The 19,403-nt window shown below is 26.7% G+C and overlaps 1 protein-coding gene, 1 long non-coding RNA gene and 1 other non-coding gene across 4 annotated transcripts; 1 reads left to right on the top strand and 2 right to left on the bottom strand.

The window, feature by feature from the left end:
- Positions 1-3,589: 3,589 nt before the first annotated feature.
- Positions 3,590-18,418, bottom strand: LOC123262389 (barH-like 1 homeobox protein). 2 transcript variants are annotated; one of them, XM_044724573.1, is made up of 5 exons: positions 17,994-18,418; positions 17,392-17,511; positions 8,467-8,696; positions 5,894-6,030; positions 3,590-3,833 (listed from the first exon to the last, which is right to left on the bottom strand). In XM_044724573.1, exons 1-5 carry the CDS (start codon positions 18,142-18,144, stop codon positions 3,635-3,637), a joined length of 837 nt encoding a protein of 278 aa, XP_044580508.1. In that variant the 5' UTR covers positions 18,145-18,418; the 3' UTR covers positions 3,590-3,634. The 2 variants fall into 2 exon arrangements, with proteins under 2 accessions (XP_044580508.1, XP_044580507.1); XM_044724572.1 differs by having other exon boundaries at positions 3,591-3,833; positions 8,467-8,699.
- On the bottom strand, positions 6,279-6,351 carry Trnam-cau. Its single transcript has one exon. It is a non-coding gene; the product is annotated as a tRNA-Met (tRNA).
- Positions 7,641-18,544, top strand: LOC123262397. Its single transcript, XR_006508937.1, has 8 exons — positions 7,641-7,965; positions 8,057-8,172; positions 11,866-12,248; positions 12,347-12,433; positions 13,312-13,526; positions 15,352-15,505; positions 17,407-17,506; positions 18,410-18,544. It is a non-coding gene; the product is annotated as an uncharacterized LOC123262397 (long non-coding RNA).
- Positions 18,545-19,403: the final 859 nt, after the last annotated feature.

Below are 19,403 nucleotides of genomic sequence, written 5' to 3'. Positions count from 1 at the left end.
TTTAAACGGCTCTACCAATCAATTCCAAAAACTAATCAGCTTTTAACATAAAAAAACCACGTCGATCGCCGCCAACCGCGTAAAAATCGGTTTATTCATTCCAAAGTTATTGCGGCTTAAAAATTTGAAAAATTGTGTTTTATCAAACTTCTATCAGACCTTTAAGCTCGAAGTGCTCAAAAGCATAAAAAGTTATCTCTTCAAGCTCAGAGAGCTCAAAATAACATATAAATAGTATGTTTGAGCTCGGAGAGCTCAAAAACATCATTAGTGCAATTTTAAGCAACTAGGTATGAAATGAGCGGGAAGTTGCACGGATGGCCTTCAGGGTCTACCGTTTTTCTAATTTTTTTTTTTTTTTTTTTTTTTTTTCAAAGTATCTTAGTCTATTTTGTTTCTAGCTTAAATTTTGCTTACAAAAATTCACTTTTTGAAAAATTTGGTCACTCGTTAACCAGCAATTTTTTTTATAATTAAAAATTATTACAAATGTTAAGTTTTCATATATTTAACATAACAACGGCAATATTTATGTTCTATATTATTAGAATAGTTTTTTTTCAATAATAATAAAAATTTAAATGTTAATTTATGGAATTTTTTCTATTATAAATTAAATTTACAAGACATCTGTCTATTTTTTTAATTTTATATGAATTGAATAATTATTAAAAAATTCTATAAGAATTTTCAAAAATTACTATTGCATGTTTAAAAAAAAAAAAACTTTTTTTTACATAATTGATTTGTGATAAAAATTGTTATTAAAAAATTGCATGTCTATAAATTAATAGTATAGTAAATACCTAGGCCAGTGTAAGAAAAGTCTTAGATTACCTGTAATTGTTGGGTAAGACGAAGAAAACTTTTAAGTTTAAAAAAAAAAAAAAAATAGAAAAAAATTATTTTTTTTTGTTCGAAAAATTGAGATAGAAAATTACGGAACAGTTCCTTTTAAATTTTAAATATATATTTAAATCAAAATTTTTAATTTTAAATTTTTTGTCAACAAAATAAAATACAACAAATAAAATGATATAAAAGAGAAAATTTAGAATAGAGTCCAGTACTTCCGTTTATTGTATGAAAATTATGATCTACTCCTAAATTTATTAAACTTTTGGCCATTTTTAAACTATTATACCGAACTGCGTATTTTAACGGAGATTTTAATAAATTATATTCTATTTTCTGATCATCCGCACTAACACCCATTTTGGTCAACAGCCGCGTGATTATGAATTTTTTGTATTTAGCACCAATTTTGCTGGATCTATATTTTTTAAATATTTTATTAACTTTTTTCACATTTCCGAATATGATAGCACTCATTGAATTTTTTCGAGCCTCCATAATTGCTAACTTATTATTTTCGTCACAAAATCACTGAATTTTTTCACAAAAACTTTGATTTTTTTGAATTTAAACGGATAGAAGTTAGTTTTTCACTTTTCGAACTGAAGCTAAAGTGTTTACTGGAGAGACAGTACTTTACTGATGGTCGGTTGTAATTGAGATCCGACAACTAGAGATCCCGATGAAAAACTAACTAGGATCTGGAATTTGCAATATTTATATAGGGTAACATTCAATCTCAGGTAGAAGGCGCCATTATGGGGACTCTATACCTGCCCCAAAATCTTCTACTATGGCTATGAGCCCTTATTGTTGCAGTCAAGTATTTAATGTCATTAGTAACGGTTAATCAGTTTCTCATTAAATTATAATTTTGTCTCTGCTTAATTTTACCTGGTCATGCACTATAAAAGAGTCTTAGATTTAAATTTGAATTGTAATTTTAACTTTTCTTTCCTTGTTCGATCAATTTAAACTTTAAGTTTTTCATGAGGCTTTAAAAACTGCGTTAAATGTCACCAACCACGAAAAAATCGGTTCATTCATTCAAAAGTTATTGCGGTTTAAAAATTCGAAAAATAGTGTTTTATTCAACTTCTAGCAGATTTTTGAGCTCGAAGAGCTCAAAAATATAACAAGTGTAGGTTTGTGCATTTAAGTATGAAATGAGCGGGAAGTTGCAAGGATGGCCTTTAGGGTAAACGGTTTTCCTAATTTTTAACTTCCCGCTAAGAAAATCGAAGATTTTCAAAAATCGAGAAGTTATTGTTTTCACCCCGTTTTGCAAAAATCGAGTTTTCATCAGATCTCGACGTTTGAAGGTCACAGGAAGCTTCCCTGACTATCCCCGCGAGGTTGTCACAGTGTCTGTATGTGTATGTGTGTGTGTGTGTGTGTGTGAAAGTATGTGAACCGCTTATAACTTTTGAACGGCTTGACCGATTTCATCGCGGTTGGTGCCATTTGAAAGGGCTTGACTAAACTTAGATTTTGAAAACTATTTGGACCGATTCAGATCAATAGATTTTGAGAAATCTTAAAAAAACTTAAAAAAAAAAATTTTTTTCAAATGTGGTTTTTTTGGAATAACTTTTAAACGGCTTAAAGGTTCAATTCCAAAAACTAATCAGCTCTTAATCTCAAAAAACCACGTCGATCGCCATCAGTCCGGTCAAAATCGGTTGATTCGTTCGAGAGATATCGTGAACGAAAGAAAACCGAAAAATGTGTTTTTTCGGAATAACTCCAAAATTCCTAGCGCGATCAATTCAAAATTTAAGATTCTTTGTGAGGCTTAAAAAACTGCGTCGAATGCTTCTAACCGCGTAAAAATCGGTTTATTCATTCAAAAGTTATTGCGGTTTAAAAATTCAAAAAATAGTGTCTTATCAAATCTCTATCAGACTTTTGAGCTCGAAGAGCTCAAAAGCATAGGAAAGCAATCTCTTTGACCTCGGAGAGCTCAAAATAACCCATAAATTGTATTTTTGAGCTCGAAGAGCTCAAAAACGTCATTGGTGCAATTTTAAGCGCCTAAGTATGGAATTAGCGGGAAGTTGCAAGGATGGCCTTCAGGGTCAACCGTTTTCCTAATTTTTTTTTATTACATTATATCTAATAACTAATAAAAAAAATACTTAATAAAGAAATAGTAAAAGCCCTTCCCCTTTTTTTTTATTTTAAAAATATTATTTTTTTTTCAATTTTTAAACTAAAAACCCGATCGATGGCTAAAAGTATCGAAATACCTAATAAGGAAATAGTTAAAGCCCTTGAAAAAAAATTAGAAAAATGTCGGAACCAAGAAAATAATCACGACAGTGAAATGTAAGATATTAAAAAAGCTCATAAAATTTTTTTAATACTTACAATTAAAAAAAAAAAAAATTTTTTATCATTTTATTATATTTTTCAGGTACAAAAAAAAAATGCAAGAGATGCTGGATGAAGAAGACTTGCTCGATGACGACAGATACGCTAAAATCGTGAAAGACCAAGCAGCCAACGACGAAAAAATTCTAGGAGTCGATAGAATTAATTAGCCTTCACTTTTCCTAATTTTTCCTGAGTTCCTCCGTAAAAATTTCCAAGGTGTTTCTTTTAAAATATATTTTCTTAATTAAATAAGTAAAAAAGGGAGTAAATAAAAAATGAAATCACGGCAGTGTATTTAATTATAAATGCACAATTGAAAAAATATAAGTCAATTTAATAATAATTGTGATTATTGTTATTGAATATATATATATTTAATATTAAAAAAAAATTTGATATTATTTCACGTATTTTGCCGTCGATAGTCCAAATGCGTTAGGTAGTTTATCGAATGCGGGACATTTTGATACATTGATTGTCCTGGAAGATTTGTCGGTAAGGGCTGGACGATTGGCAAAGACGGTGGTAGTGCTAGAGGGTTCACATGTGATGGTAGCAACGGTGATGTTGCTGCTTGTGGTTGTCCAGGGTAATTGAAAAACCTGGAACAGTGATCATTTTTCAAGTAAATTTTATTTATTCAATAAAAAATAAGTCATTGTACTTAACTTACTCCATAATATCAAAAATTTTTATAATAATAATATTAATAATAGTAATTAAATTTTTTTTTTCAGACTTTTTTAAAAAATCGATCTATTTGATCAAAGACACAAAGATTTTCGAGGATAAGAAAATTTTTTTAATGAAAAAACGAATAAAAATCGAAAAATTGCTTGTAATGGTGATTTTTGGGAAAACATTGAATTTGAAGCTTCGGGGCACTAAGAAGAAAAAAATCGCAGCGCTTTAAATTTTCAGAGATTTTCCAGGACACTTTAAGGTTGAAAAATTACTGACAACATCTTTCGTTCATTCTTTTTATCAAAAGTTATACCAAGTTATCCAAATATCCTTAATTAATGCGAATGTTTATCTTTTTTTCAGTCAAAGTTTTCGCTTCGAAAAAAATTTTTTCTCTAAAAGTTATTCAAAGTATCTCATAGAGAATATCGTGTTGTTTTCAAAACGCTCCTTTGATTTTTTATACGATCATTATTTCCCAAGTTATTGATTATCAAAGTTTAAAATAACTTTTTTTCTGAAAGAGCTTTTAGGTGAAATTATGGGAAAAAATTTTTTTTGGTAGTTTCTTTAGGATTACTCCAGAACCAAACACGATAAAAAATTTTTATGGTCAGATCTGAAAACTAGACACTTGGAGCTACAATTTGCTTTTTTCGTTCTGCTGTACAATAATTTTCCTCCGAATTACACGGCTGCCCAATTTTAAAACACAGTAACTGCAAAATTTTGCATCGTGCCTCATAGCGCGAAGCGCGTGAGGTTGTGCTTTATACTCGACTCGTCAAGGTCAATCAATTTTGTGATCTTTAAATGTCTCTATCACAACCATATTTCACTTATACAATAATATAGGTAGATGTACACGGAGAAATCACTTAAATCAAACCACTTTTTACTTTCTAAAATCATTTCTTGTTGCTATTTTGAAAAAAAAAAAAAAACGTTTTGAAAAAAATTTTACGTGGACGTTCGGATGTCACCCCCATTTTGATGTACTAATGATTACTGCCGAACAAACTGATATTTCAAGACCGGACCTTTTTATTAGTTTACGAATGCGATGAACTGGTCCGTATTTCATATCAGTAGCCTAGTTTACGTATTTTTTTTTTTAAATTGAATTTTTATTAAAATTTATTACGATATAACCGTACAAAGACAAACGAATTTTTCTTATTTGTCACGTGAAAACTATGGCGCCACTTGATAAAGCTAGATTTTTTTAGACTGCGTACGCATATAACAAGAAAAAAGGGCGCTGATATTTAAAAAAAAAAAGTACTCTGTAAGAAATTACTTAATTATAATTTTCTTTTTATTTATCAGTTACACAATTTATTTTTTCTTAAGAAATGAATGAGCGTTATGAGGCGTGCACTTTTGGATTTTTCAAAATTTTTGAATATTACTGCATTTTTTATAACTTTTAGACCTTAATTTCAAGTATTTTTTCTTAAAAATATTTATATTCAAGTATTTTCTATTCATAAATAAAATTTTACATCAATTGGGCAAGCAAACTTTTTTTTAATAAGAAAAATTAAAAAACATTTCTAAATGTTAGTTACTGTGTTTTGAAATTGGACAGCCGTACAGCTTGTTGAAAATTACTCAGAAATTAAAATTTTTTTTATATGTCTTAATTATTGTGACTAGTGTATTAACAGGCGAGACCATCTTTTTCTCGCTTTGCTCTCACGGAGTTCAACGAAACTATCTCTGTCGCACTCCCAACAGCAGATCAATTGCAGTTTCGATTGGTTTCACGAAACGAATGAAATTTTTGAAAAAAACGTTTTGTGGTGAAATAGTTTATTAAATTATCTATTATCTCTAAAAACGTTTTTTCAAAATTTCCATTCGTTTCGCTAAGCCGATTGAAACTGCAATCACTGGTCTCGCCTGTTAAATAAATTTTAATTTCAGTGAGTAACAGCAGAGAAGAGTTATCCATTGAGTAAGAGACTAAACTTACCACAATCGATCACCAACAAAAATAGGTCTTGGCGCTGGTATGCCTAGACTGGAGTAGTACTGCTGTGCAAACAGCTCAACATCATTAGTATACTTGCGTTTCCACTTGGTTCGCCGATTTTGGAACCAAATTTTAATCTAAACAATAAAAAAAAAAAAAAAAAAAAAAAAAAAAAAATTTGCTTTAATATGGCTTTAATAAGTCATGAGACAATGTAAATATATCATTTAAATGATAAAATTGATGATTTATTTTGCTAAAAATAGGCAAAAATAATGCTCCGGGTGAGGATCGAACTCACGACCTTAAGATTATTTTTGGGTGTAAAAATATCATTTAAATGATAAAATTGATGATTTATTTTGCTAAAAATAGGCAAAAATAATGCTCCGGGTGAGGATCGAACTCACGACCTTAAGATTATGAGACTTACGCGCTGCCCACTGCGCTACCGAAGCACTTGAGTGGTAGGAAATGATTCTCATATTTATTCGGAAATTCTTAAAAAATAATTTCAATGTTCGGGCAAAAAATAATGGCATGACAAATGCGTGTTGTGTGTCTTAATTATCGTAGTATGACATTAAAATAAACGTTTTTATTCACGCGGGGGTGGGAGCCAGTCAAAAGCTTCGAGAGTGGCGAACGCGGCTCGTTAACTCTGAGAAATATTGTGACAGTTATGTCCCGGCTTGAAAGACTGAATTTTACGCTACTTTTCAGAGCTTTCAAGTTTTTTATTTATTGGAGTATTAAGACCAATTTTTTTTTGTAGTCTGTTTTATTTTTTGAGAGAAATTTTCGCTCTTAAATTTTTTCTGGACTTTTTTTTATTTATTTATTTATTTATTTAATTTATATGCCAAGGCATATTTTTTGTTTTTACATTGTAAAAATTTTATCGAGTAAATTCTTAATTTTTTTTATTAAATAAAAAAATTTTTATTCGTTTAAAAATTACAAAATACATTTTTGGAAATTTAAAAATTAATATAAAATTTTTTTAGATTGATATGAAAAATTTTACGTATTTTAAAAAAATTGCATAAATATTTTATTATCATTAAGCCGTAAAAATTTTTGGAGTGAATTTTTTATTGAATAAAAATAAAAAAAAATTTATATCAGTTTAAAAATGACAAAATACGTATTTAGAAATTTAAAAATTAATTAAAAATTTTTCTTAATTTTATGAAAAAAATTTTTAATATTTTTAAAAAATTGCATTAATATTTTTTTATAATTTTTTCAAGTAACATTTTTATATAAATTTTCTCTATAATAATTTATTTATTTAAAAATTCTAAAAATTAAATTTAATTAATTAATTTTATTTAATTAAACGTAGTAATTTTAAGAATTTATTGTTTTTAAATTTTTACCTCAAAATTTATCCCCAAAATAAAAAAAAAAATTTAATTCAATATTCTAAAATCAAATTTTTAAAAAATTAAATTAATATTTACAAAATTAAACTTGAAAAAAATTTATTGAAGTATTTGTCATTAATTTTTGGATTTAAAACTTGTTTCAGCAAATTAAAATTAATTTAATTTAAAATCTTGGATAAAAATTCATAATTTCCCCCAATTTTACAGTAAATTAATTATCTTTTCGATTTTATTTATTTATTTATTATATTTTAAAACAAAAATTGATAAAAATCTCCTAATTTAATAGTAAATTAATTATCTTCCCGATTTTATAACAAAAATGGATAAAAACTCGATTTTTTCCACTAAAAAAAAAAAAGACATAATTTTTTACAGCGTATTATCATTGTTTTAGAGTTTAAAGGGTAGTTAGGTGCTAATTGATCGTAGACAGAAGCCCTAGACTCTTCTAATTATATGAAAAATAAAGTGAAGAATGGCGCCAGTGCATGAGCGGTACACATGTGGCTCTGTAAGTAAATATGCAGCCATAATTCATGCAGTATTGACCTAATGACTCTAAAACCCCTCGAGAATTACAGAAGAAAGGAGAACAAGAAAGGACGAGCATTATTAATAAGCCCTTGTACTAAGAAATCCATAAATTTTCATTGTTCAATACAAATAAAAATAAGCCAGGTATTTAAATTTTAAAGATAAAACAAAATTACTTTATTTTGTGAAAGACATTTGTCATTTTTAATTTATATAATGTCTTGTCATTTTTCAGAAGCTTTTTCCGGTTGTTAAAGTATACATTCTTATTTCTAAAATAAGAAATTATTAATTTAAAAATTTTATTTGTAAATTAAAATTGATTGGAGCGGAAGGACCCTTCTTTAGATCGTGAGTAATTTTTAAAAAATAATAAGAATAAAAAAAAGCTAATAAATGAGATGAAAAATTCTTAAAATTCTTAAACAGCGTGTTCAAAAAATTCTCAAGTGTTGATTTGTTAATTAACGAACTTAATAATCCTAAGTCATAACTAACGCATCATATGCAGTCTCGCCTTTTTATCCTTCTCTGGCGACTGTCGTCCGCTTTTTTACTCCGCAATTAATTAAAATCAACTATTAAATATAAAAAGCAGTGACATTAATAAATTATTTTGCAATGTAAAAACTTGTGAATAATTACCTGAGTTTCTGTGAGTTTTAGACTCTTGCTCAGTTGCAGTCTCTTAGCAATACTCAGATATTTACTCCGCTCGAATTCAGTCTCCAGAGACTTTATTTGAGCGGCAGTAAACGCTGTACGCGGTCGTTTTTTCTTATCATCCTCACTGGTTACGCTCCCACTTCTTTCGGTAATCTCTTTATCACTGGGATCTATCGCGGGGTTTATATTACCGCTGCTGCTGGTACAAACTTCTATAAAAAATCTTTTATTTTAGTTAGAGTTACATTAAACTTAAAATTGGTTCAATTTTTTTTTTATTTTATTTTTTTTATTTTATTTAAGAGCCGGTCCCTATGATTGCAGCTTTTCATTTCTCGTCTAAACAAAGAAGATTTTCGAAAAAAACGCTCAGCTACGTAATAGATTTTTTAATTATCTATTTTATAGCTGAGCGTTTTTTTCGAAATTCTCATTTGTTTAAGAGAAAAACATAAAACTGCAATTAGCTTTATCATCACGAGTGCAACAAGGATAGTACCGTTTCTCGCCGTGAGTGCGACGCGAGAAAAAGATGGGATCGGCACTTAATAATAGTATATTACACACCTAGGGAAGTAAAGTAAGAAATGTCTCAGATCACATGTAATTGTCGGCCGAGGCGAAGCCGAGGTTGACAAACATGTGATCTGAGGCTTTCTTATTTACTTCCCGTGGAGTGTATACTATTTTTTTGCTCGACGAAGGCGGAAAGCGGCAACTTTGTTTAGCGCAGCGGGACGAAAGTTGCCACTTTCCGCCCGGAGGGCAAAAAAAAAATTTTTTATTATTTCATTTAAGGTATTACCCTCGCGACTTCCGTCGTCAAAAGTTTATGCTAGAATGTATGGTACACATACTGGATAGTAATTATTGACAAGCTTAAAACTTTTTGCTGTTTATGTACTTATTTCAGCCAATCACGAACGAGAAACTGATCGTTTGAAAAGTCTGGCAACACTGCGTGAGCGTTGAGGCATTTTATAGTGGTTATACTGTAGTGTTTTGGACTAACTGTAGACTAACCTCTGTTTTGACACATGCGTTTATTTATTTATTTACATACATTTATTCAGAAATATAATTACAATGTCTGAAAAATTGACTTATAAAGGACGATTCATAAAAAAAGTCCTTGAAAAACGACAGAAATCTCTAGCAAATATGAAAATAACAATGCAAATAACAAATAGAAAAAAAATAATTGACAATAATGTTTTGTTTTTTCAGAAAAATCAGTAACTAATTTTTTTATGTTGATGTATTAACTGATTTTAAATTTTAGTATTTTTTTTATTTTTTCATCTGACTATTATTTTTATAACTTATGAAAGATTAATAAATATTATTATATTAAAATTGATAACTTTTTGAATTTTTATAAATATAGAAAAATACTTATTTTCATAAAATAATCATTGTTATTTTTTTTAAATAAATAAAATTAATAACTATAATATTAAACCTAACGTAAATTAAACTTTTCAAATTTGTCAGCGCATGCGCGTCTCATACTTCTTTTGCGGCTCACAAAACTTGCGCTGTTGCCACAGCTTTATTAACGTATCCCCTCCTCGGCTAAAGTCTGGTAAATTTTTCATTACTTATTAATAAATATCTCTGAAACTGTGTGGTAATTATCAATGATTTTTTTTTTTTAAATTGTTTAGTTGTTAGTTAACGTTACTCTAGTTTTTTAAAAAGATCCTAAGAAAAGTTTCTAAGATATAAAAATGTTTGTAGGTAAACTTTTCGATATCCCGTATACCGTAATGTATAAGAGCGTTCAAAACTCAAACTTTGAAATTAAATATCTCGGAAACTAGATGGTCAAAAATTCTTAAATTGCGCCAATCGATGCAGAATTATATAGATATTAATCTGCCAAAGTTTTAAAAAAATCCTAAGAAAACGACTCTGGCGAGGGTAGTACCTTAATAAAAAAAAAGAAGAATTCGCTCCAAAAATTTTTACGGTGTAATAATAATAATAATAATAATAATAATAATAATAATAATAATAATAATAATAATAATAATAATAATAATAATAATAATAATAATAATAATAATAATAATAATAATAATAATAATAATAATAATAATAATGTATATTTAATATATGAAGATCGGTGTTTTTTAAATTTAATAAATCAAAGATAGTTAATATTATAAGCCAGCTACCCGATCCAAATTGTCGGAGAATGACTAATTTTTCATTATTAATTGTTCACCATAATATTTTATCGGTATAAAGTCTCAATACCATCAGAGAAAATTTAGGTGACGATAACAATTAATAGTATATTACACATCTAGAGCAGTAAAATAAGAAATGTCTCAGATAACATGTAATTGTTGTCCGAGGCGAAGCCGAGGTCAATAAACATGTGATCTGAGGCTTTCTTATTTACTGCCCGTGGTGTGTATACTATTTTTTTCCTCGACGGAGGCGGAAAGCGGCATTTTCGTTTAGCGCAGCGGGAGGAAAATTGACGCTTTCCGCCCGGAGGTGAGAAAAATTTGTTTAGACAATTATTATTATAGAAAGATGTAATTTGCCACGCAAAATTGTAAATTCGAGTAGCTTACAAGTCTTCAAAAAAGAAGTATTTAAGTATTTATTAAATCTTGATAATTAAACAAATTCTAATAAATAACAAATTTAAATTAATTCATTGAAAATCAAAGATTAAAGTAAGGATGAAGAAATTGCTATTCGTAAAATTATTATGCTGAGTTATCATCTGATCTGATGACATTAAAATCCTATATTTTAAAATTATTGTTTTTATACTTTAAGTTCCAAGTTTAATATGATTTTTTATTACCTTGTTTATATATAAATAAATTGAATTAATTATAGTGCAATATTATATTATATTATATTATGTACTCACAGAAATTGCTTTCTTGTAAAAACTGTATTTACTATGTAATTGAAATTGCCATTTGGCCTGTGCCTTGGCATTAAATAAACAAAATCTAAATCTAAATCTAATTTTTTTACTCAGTGTAACTTTTTTCAGTGACTGAAAAAATAATTCGGACAGCCCAGACCAGGACTCGAACCTGGATCTTTTGGTTACGCGTCATATGCTCTACCAGTTAAACTATCCGAGACCTATCCGTAATTACTATTCAGTTACACTGAGTGAAAAAATTACATCTTTCTCTATAAATAATTATCTAAACAAATTTTAATTGTTATCGTCACCTAAATTTTCTCTGATGGTATTGAGACTTCATACCAATAAAATATTATGGTGAACAATTAATAATGAAAAATTAGTCATTCTCCAACAATTTGGATCGGGTAGCTGGCTTATAATATTAACTATCTTTGATTTAATAATAATAATAATAAATTTTTTTTTTCTAGAAACAAAATTAAAAATAAATCATCAACATGTTTGTAGTCGAGTAAAAATATGTCAAGAATATTTCACTCACCAGAAAAAAACTATCTGTTTTAAAAAATGAAAAATGGGAAATTGATTTTAACCGCGATGTAAAACCGTGAAAAAAAGGATCCATCGAGCATGTGTCATCGTAGATGAGTTTCTAGTGACACAAAAACTAACTCTTTTCCGCTGAGATGATTAATGGGCGGATAATTAGAAGCTGATTCCCTGGATGAGGCTCTCAATGCAATATATAAATATATATTGTACACGTTTAGGGAGCAGAGCTAGAAAAAGAGCCAGAGCGGTCTTTCGATGGACCAAAGAGTCGCTGGAGGGACATTTTTCATTTCGGGCGAGTGTAAGACATGAGACGACACGACGTGTGTTATTCACAAACACATAAATGGGCCCTCTCTCTTCATTCCGTTTTATTTATATTTATTTTATTCATTCTAGGCGAGTCATTTAAAGGCGGATAAATATAAACATAAACAACGTGCAAGACACGTATAAAAATGTCGCTGGTGCGATAAAGATTCCCTGGTAATTGGCCGGCGGAACAAAATTTGTCTCTCAAGGAAAATTTTCTATTATTTTTCATTTTTTTTGTTTTCAATTTTTCATTTAAAATTTATACAATTTTTTGATCAATTTTTAATTAATTAATTAATTTTTTTAATATCAAAAAATTAAATGACCATCTTACCCAATTTTTTCCAAATTACAGAAATTAAAATCCCCAAATACTTTTTTAATTACTAATTTTATATTCTTTTAATAATTTTGTAATCAATTTTAATCAATTAATTAATTTTTTTAATAACTAAAAATTAAAGGACCATCTTACCCAATTTTTTCCGCGCTAAAAAAATAGAAAAAATTAAATCCGACGGAACTAAAATACTTAAACGTGATAAATATCCCAAAAAACTTTTTCAATTTTTAATTTAATATTCTTAAAATTTTTTTAAAATAATTTTTGGATCAATTTTAATCAATTAATTAATTTTTTTAGCTAAAAAAAATCAAACAACCATCTTACCCAATTTTTTCCACGCTAAAAAAATAAAATCCGACGGAACTAAAATGTATTTGATATTTAAACACGATAAATATCCCAAAAAATTTTTTAAATTTTTAATTTTATGTTTTCACAATTTTTTAAAAATAATTTTTCGATCAATTTTAATTAATTAATTAATTTTTTTAGTTACAAAAAATTAAAGGACCATTTTACCCAATTTTTTCCGTATTACAAAAATAAAAAAAAATAAAAGCCGATGTCTAAACGCAATAAATATCCCAAAAATACTTTTTCAATTTTTAATTTGATATTTTTACAATTTTTTAATCAATTAATTAATTTTTTTTAATACCAAAAAATTAAAGGACCATTTTACCCAATTTTTTCCTTGTTACAGAAATAAATAAAAAATTAAAAGCCGACTGAGCTAAAATGTGTGCGATGTCTAAACGCAATAAATATCCCAAAAAACTATTCGTAGCTAAATATTTCAGGGGCTACGAAGAAGCGTTTACTGGCTACTAATTGTCAGATGGCGACGTAATTGTCGCATTTCTCAAGATTTTTTAGCTGATGGCAACACGGGGCGTTACCGCAACTCCCGATCTAAGTGTAAGTCTAAAATCGTATATTAAGACTCGTTAAACTTGTTGTTTCTTTTCGTTTTATTGGACATACATTTTATTTATCGCTTCGATAGTGACAACTCAATTTCTTTGCGGTAATAGAAATAGTAATGTAATTATAATTAAGCGAACTTATTTACTTATTTTCTACTGTGATAGGAAGCTCTCTTTCCATGTCAAAGCTATGTTAAAGAGTTTGAAACTGTTTAAGTGCAGGAATAGAACACACCACGCCTTATAGTTTACCTAATTGCTTTGAGCTGCGGTGAACTTGTCTCCTAATTATTCGTTGATTGATGGCTTTTTACGCATTCTACAAATATTTGATGCGCCTATTATAAACTCTTTAACGTCAGCTCTAATTAAATTGTCATTCTGCAAGTTATTAAGCGACGGCTAAATCACAGTCAATTAAATTTGTTTCAACTGATTTATTTTTTTTATTTTTTACTTTTTTTTTTCTTAAGAAAGTCTTTAACTTTATATAAATTTCAAATTATTAATTAATTATCAATTAATACGCTACCATTAAATTAATTTTTTAAAAAATCTAAAACTCAATTTTTTACTGATAAATTTATAATAAAATTTATAAATTACTAAATTAATTTTTAAATTTAAAAATTTAATTTTTAATTTATTTTTATTTGAATTTTTAACTTGTATAAATTTTTATAATTAAAAATTTTTAATTTTTAATTAAAACAAAAATTTATTATAGTAATTTATTAATTACTAAATTAATTAATAGACTCAAAAATTTAATTTTTATTTGATAATAAAAATCATCCAAGTTCAAAAATATTAAATAATAATAAATCAAATATTTAATTAGAAAAAAAAAAAAAAAACTTATTAATTAATTATCAATTAATATGCTATCATTTAATTAATTTTTTAAGAAATCTAAAACTGTCAATTTTTTACTGATAAATTTCTAATAAAATTTATAAATTACTAAATTAATTATTAGATTTAAAAATTTAATTTTTAATTAATTTTTATTTGAATTTTTAACATATAAATTTTTATAATTAAAACAAAAATTTATTATAGTAATTTATTAATTACTAAATTAATTAATAGACTCAAAAATTTAATTTTTAATTAATTTTTAATTGATAATAAAAATTATCAAAGTTCAAAAATATTAAATAATAATAAATCAAATATTTAATTAAAAAAAAAAAAAAAAACTTATTAATTAATTATCAATTAATATGCTATCATTTAATTAATTTTTTAAGAAATCTAAAACTGTCAATTTTTTACTGATAAATTTCTAATAAAATTTATAAATTACTAAATTAATTATTAGATTTAAAAATTTTAATTTTAATTAATTTTTATTTGAATTTTTAACATATATAAATTTTTATAATTAAAAATTTTTAATTTTTAATAAAAATAAAAATTATTAAAGTTGGAAAATATAAAATATTTAATTTAAAAAAAAAAAGAAAAAAACTATTAAAATAAATAGATCTTTAAAGTCAAAAAGACTTTGATTAATTGCTATATAACGTAACGGACAATTAAAAAAACTTGTATAGTGATTACTTAAATTCAAACGCGTGCCTAGAAGTTTTTATCCTCAATATATTAAGCGAACTCGTTGGAAAAGTAAATATTTATATTCATTATTTCAAAACAACTTGGAATACTACCCTCAACATAAAAATCGGAAAGCTTTTAATTTATGAGGATAAAAATAAAAATAATGTAAGCCGTAAATTTATACTTTAAATTTGTAGAATTTGTTTGATGATTAACAATAAAAAATTAATAAGATGTTAAATTTTATTTTGCAGAATCTAAGCGAAATCTAATCAGGGAACAAGGGAGTTTACCACCGGATTTCCATGGCAAAATTAGCAAGACAGATAAATACTGACGTGAGACCAAAAACATTGAGTAGGCGTGGAATCTGCAGGAAGCAATGGATCAAACAACTAACCAGGGGCCGTAAGTAGGGCTACAAACTACGAATGCTTCATATTTTATTATATTACTTTACTTATGTCTTCTGTACTTTGTTAAATACTCTAGATCTTCTATTCACGCGACTCGATTCGGTTCCTGCGATCTACGATCTACGATCTACGATATTGTAGCTTTACTTCTATGGAGCGCGGGTGGAATACTCCGTTCAAGGGTGGGAATTTATCTCTAAAACTGTGAATTAATTCAGCAAAAAACGCCGTGCGTACTTGTACTCACTGTCACCTTTTCCTGCGATAAATTTTATGAGAAAAGTATGCCCTTTTCTTGGATCAAGTACATCCGCGGTACGAATCACAAAGTTGATAGTATTCAATGAGTTCCGCAAAAAAAATTTACATCCTCCAGATTTTATTTAGACTGACTGGTGAGTATAAGTGATTTTATTGAAAGTTTACTTTCAATTTTATTTAATTATTCATACTATGATTTTGATTAATTATATTTAGATAAGGCGAGTGTGAATGTAGATGATATACAATTGTTATTATTATTATTTTAATTTTTAAAAAATATATAATAATAATCATAACTAGCAATCTTGCAGTCACTATGTGACTGCCGTGACTTGTGAAATATAAAAAATTAAAATTTTGCTTTATTAAATGACTTTTGTTAAATTGCACTTTACTTTCTTAAATATTGAAGTTTTTAAAAATATAAGCTCATCCCGATGTTACACTCATCAAGAGCTTTCATTTGAGTACCCACATGCATTTTTGACATATTTTTCATATATACATATAAATATATAATATATGTATATAAATATATGAAAAATTGATGTGGGTACTCAAATGAAAGGTCTCGATGAGTGTAACATCAGGATGAGCTTATATCTTTAAAAATGTCAATAGTTCACAAGAAACAAGGTAATTTCTCAATTATATTAAATTGCACTGTACTTTCTTAACTATTGATGTTTTTAAAGATATAAGCTCATCACGTTGTTACACTCATCAAGAGCTTTCATTTGAGTACCCACATGCATTTTTGACATATTTTTCATATATACATATATATATATAATATATGTATATAAATATATGAAAAATTGATGTGGGTACTCAAATGAAACGTCTCGATGAGTGTAACATCAGGATAAGCTTATATCTTTAAAAATGTCAACAGTTCACAAGACACAAGGTAATTTCTCAATTATATTAAATTGCACTGTACTTTCTTAACTATTGATGTTTTTAAAGATATAAGCTCATTACGTTGTTACACTCATCAAGAGCTTTCATTTGAGTACCCACTTGCATTTTTGACATATTTTTCATATATACATATATATATATATATATATATATATATATATATATATATATATATATATATATAATATATGTATATAAAATATATGACAAATGCATGTGGGTACTCAAATGAAAGGTTTCGATGAAAGTAACATCAGAATGGACTTATATTTACAAAAATGTTAAGAATTAAGGAATGACTGCTGCATTTTGTTAACTAACGACGTTTTTAATGATATAAGCTCATCCTGATGTTACACTCATCAAGAGCTTTCATTTGAGTACCCACATGCATTTTTGATATATTTTTCATATATTCATATATATAATATATATAAATATATGAAAAATTGATGTGGGTATTCAAATGAAAGGTCTTGATGAGTACAGTGTCGGGATGAGCTTATATCTTTAAAAATGTTAATAGTTCACAAGATACAAGGTCATTTCTTAATAATGTATCTAGAGATAGAGCATTTTCGAATGCAGCCTAAATACTTCTCATAATAAATTGGATATTGGTGAGAATGGCGAATTTTCGCTCGAAATATTATTATTATTATTATTATGATAATGTTAAATTAAATTTACCATAACTTATTCCAGGTTCTGACGAAGTAGATCCAATATCTGGATCTTCAAAAATTTCCATTTCATCTGTTGAAGACATTGATGAATCTGGTACCGTTAATCTTGTTTCTTGATCGTAAGCTATAAATTTATCAATTAAATTTTTTTTTTTTTTCCCAATACATAATCATATAATTAATTATAAATTGCTACATAAATTTTAAAAATACAAAAAATATAACACTCGTAAATTTTTTCCATGAAAGTTTTAAAGAAAATATCAATATTATATTTTACTAAAAATTTCTTTAAACTTTTTTTTGTTATTAAAAAATTAATGTAGAACTCTTTAACATTAACAAAACAATGAAATTTAATTTTATTAAAAAAAATACAAATTATTATTCAATATTATAAAAACAATTTTTTAAAAAATAATTTTTTTCAGAAATTCTTAAATTAAAACTGAAAATTTCAATTTTTTTCCAAACTTAAATTAAAAAAATTAAATTTAAATTTTTTTTTTTAAATTAAATTCAAATTTTTTTTTAAATATCAAATTAAAATATTTTTTTTTAATTTTAAAAAACTTTATTTAAAAAAAAAAAATAATTAATACTTACATTCAAATGAATATAAATTATTAGAATCAATAAATTGATTAACGGGAGGATCTTTTCTTAAAATCCTTTCAATACTAAAAGCTGAAGATTTATTACTACTTAAATTAGTATTGCAATTAGAACTTTCATTAACACTTGTACTTTCTTCCATTTTAAAAAAAATAAAATCAACAATTATTATTATTTAATCACTAATCATAAAAATCAAACAATAATAAAAATCACAACCGAATAAAATGGAATAAAAAAATAACTTATTGATATTAATAATAAATGAAAGCGAATGACTCCCTTGTCATCGAGATTAGTCTCAGTTAAGCACTAGCTGTAAACTGTAAAGATAAAGATCATCGAGGATCAGTGGAGGACAATATTTTATAAATTTGCCAGAAAAAAAATTTTTTTTTTATTTCTAGTCAACTTACAACTAGAGTGGAAGGGTAAGAGTGAGGCGTAAACCGAAAATCCCACGTGCTGATGACGTACCAAGTGGATGGACCAATGATGCTGGATACTGGGCGTTACTTGGCAAGATCATCAACTCGAGATGATGATTTAGGGGTGAGCAGTTGAGCTTTTAATAATCATATAGTCAAGTGTTAACTTTAACTAACTGTATATGCATATAGTTATAACATATAATAGAGCAGAATGGTTAAATGACAGTAATGAAGTCTCGATAAATTTTGCATGTTCATTTTAACATCTCGCCGCCTAACCGTGGCGTGTAGCTTAATAAACTATTCGACTATACTTAACTTTACACTGTCGTATAAAGTTTCTCTACTTACTATTATTAATACTAACTACTAAGTCATTAATTTTATTCACTTGTAATTTAGATTTTGCATCGTTATTTTTTTATTATTTTTATTTCTAGATACATAATTAAGAAATGACCTTGTATCTTGTGAAATATTGACATTTTTCAAGATATAAACTCATCCCGATGTTACACTCGTCGAGACCTTTCATTTGAGTACCCACATCAATTTTTCATATATTTTATAGATTTTGATATACCATATATATAAAATATATAAAAAATGCCATGTGGGTGCTCAAATGAAAGGTCTCGATGTATGCAACGTCAAGGTGAGCTTATATGTTAAAAAATGTCAATAATTAAGAAATTACATATTTTGAGAACTATTGACATTTTCAAAGATATAAGCTCATCTCGATGTTATAGTCATCGAGAGCTTTCATTTGAGTACCCACATCAATTTTTCATATATTTATATATATATATATATATATATATATATATATATATATATATATATATATATATATATATATATATATAAAATATATAAAAAAAACATGTGGGTACTCAAATGAAAGGTCTCGATGAGTGTAACAGCGAAATGAGTTCATATCTTAAAAAATGTCGATAAATAAGAAATG

This window comes from Cotesia glomerata, linkage group LG4 (genome assembly GCF_020080835.1).
Source record: "Cotesia glomerata isolate CgM1 linkage group LG4, MPM_Cglom_v2.3, whole genome shotgun sequence".
NCBI lineage: Eukaryota > Metazoa > Arthropoda > Insecta > Hymenoptera > Braconidae > Cotesia > Cotesia glomerata.
Note: the sequence above shows the minus strand (reverse complement) of the source record. Positions and strands in the feature narration are given on the sequence as shown.

Excerpts from the sequence above, each read along its gene's own strand:
- LOC123262389 (XM_044724572.1), bottom strand. The coding sequence starts at position 18,144 with ATGGAAGAAAGTACAAGTGTTAATGAAAGTTCTAATTGCAATACTAAT. Across the intron at positions 6,031-8,466 it reads TAAAACTCACAGAAACTCAG|ATTAAAATTTGGTTCCAAAA; the intron begins GTAATTATTCAC and ends TTTATTGTTTAG. Across the intron at positions 3,834-5,893 it reads TTTGTTGGTGATCGATTGTG|GTTTTTCAATTACCCTGGAC; the intron begins GTAAGTTTAGTC and ends TCACTGTTCCAG.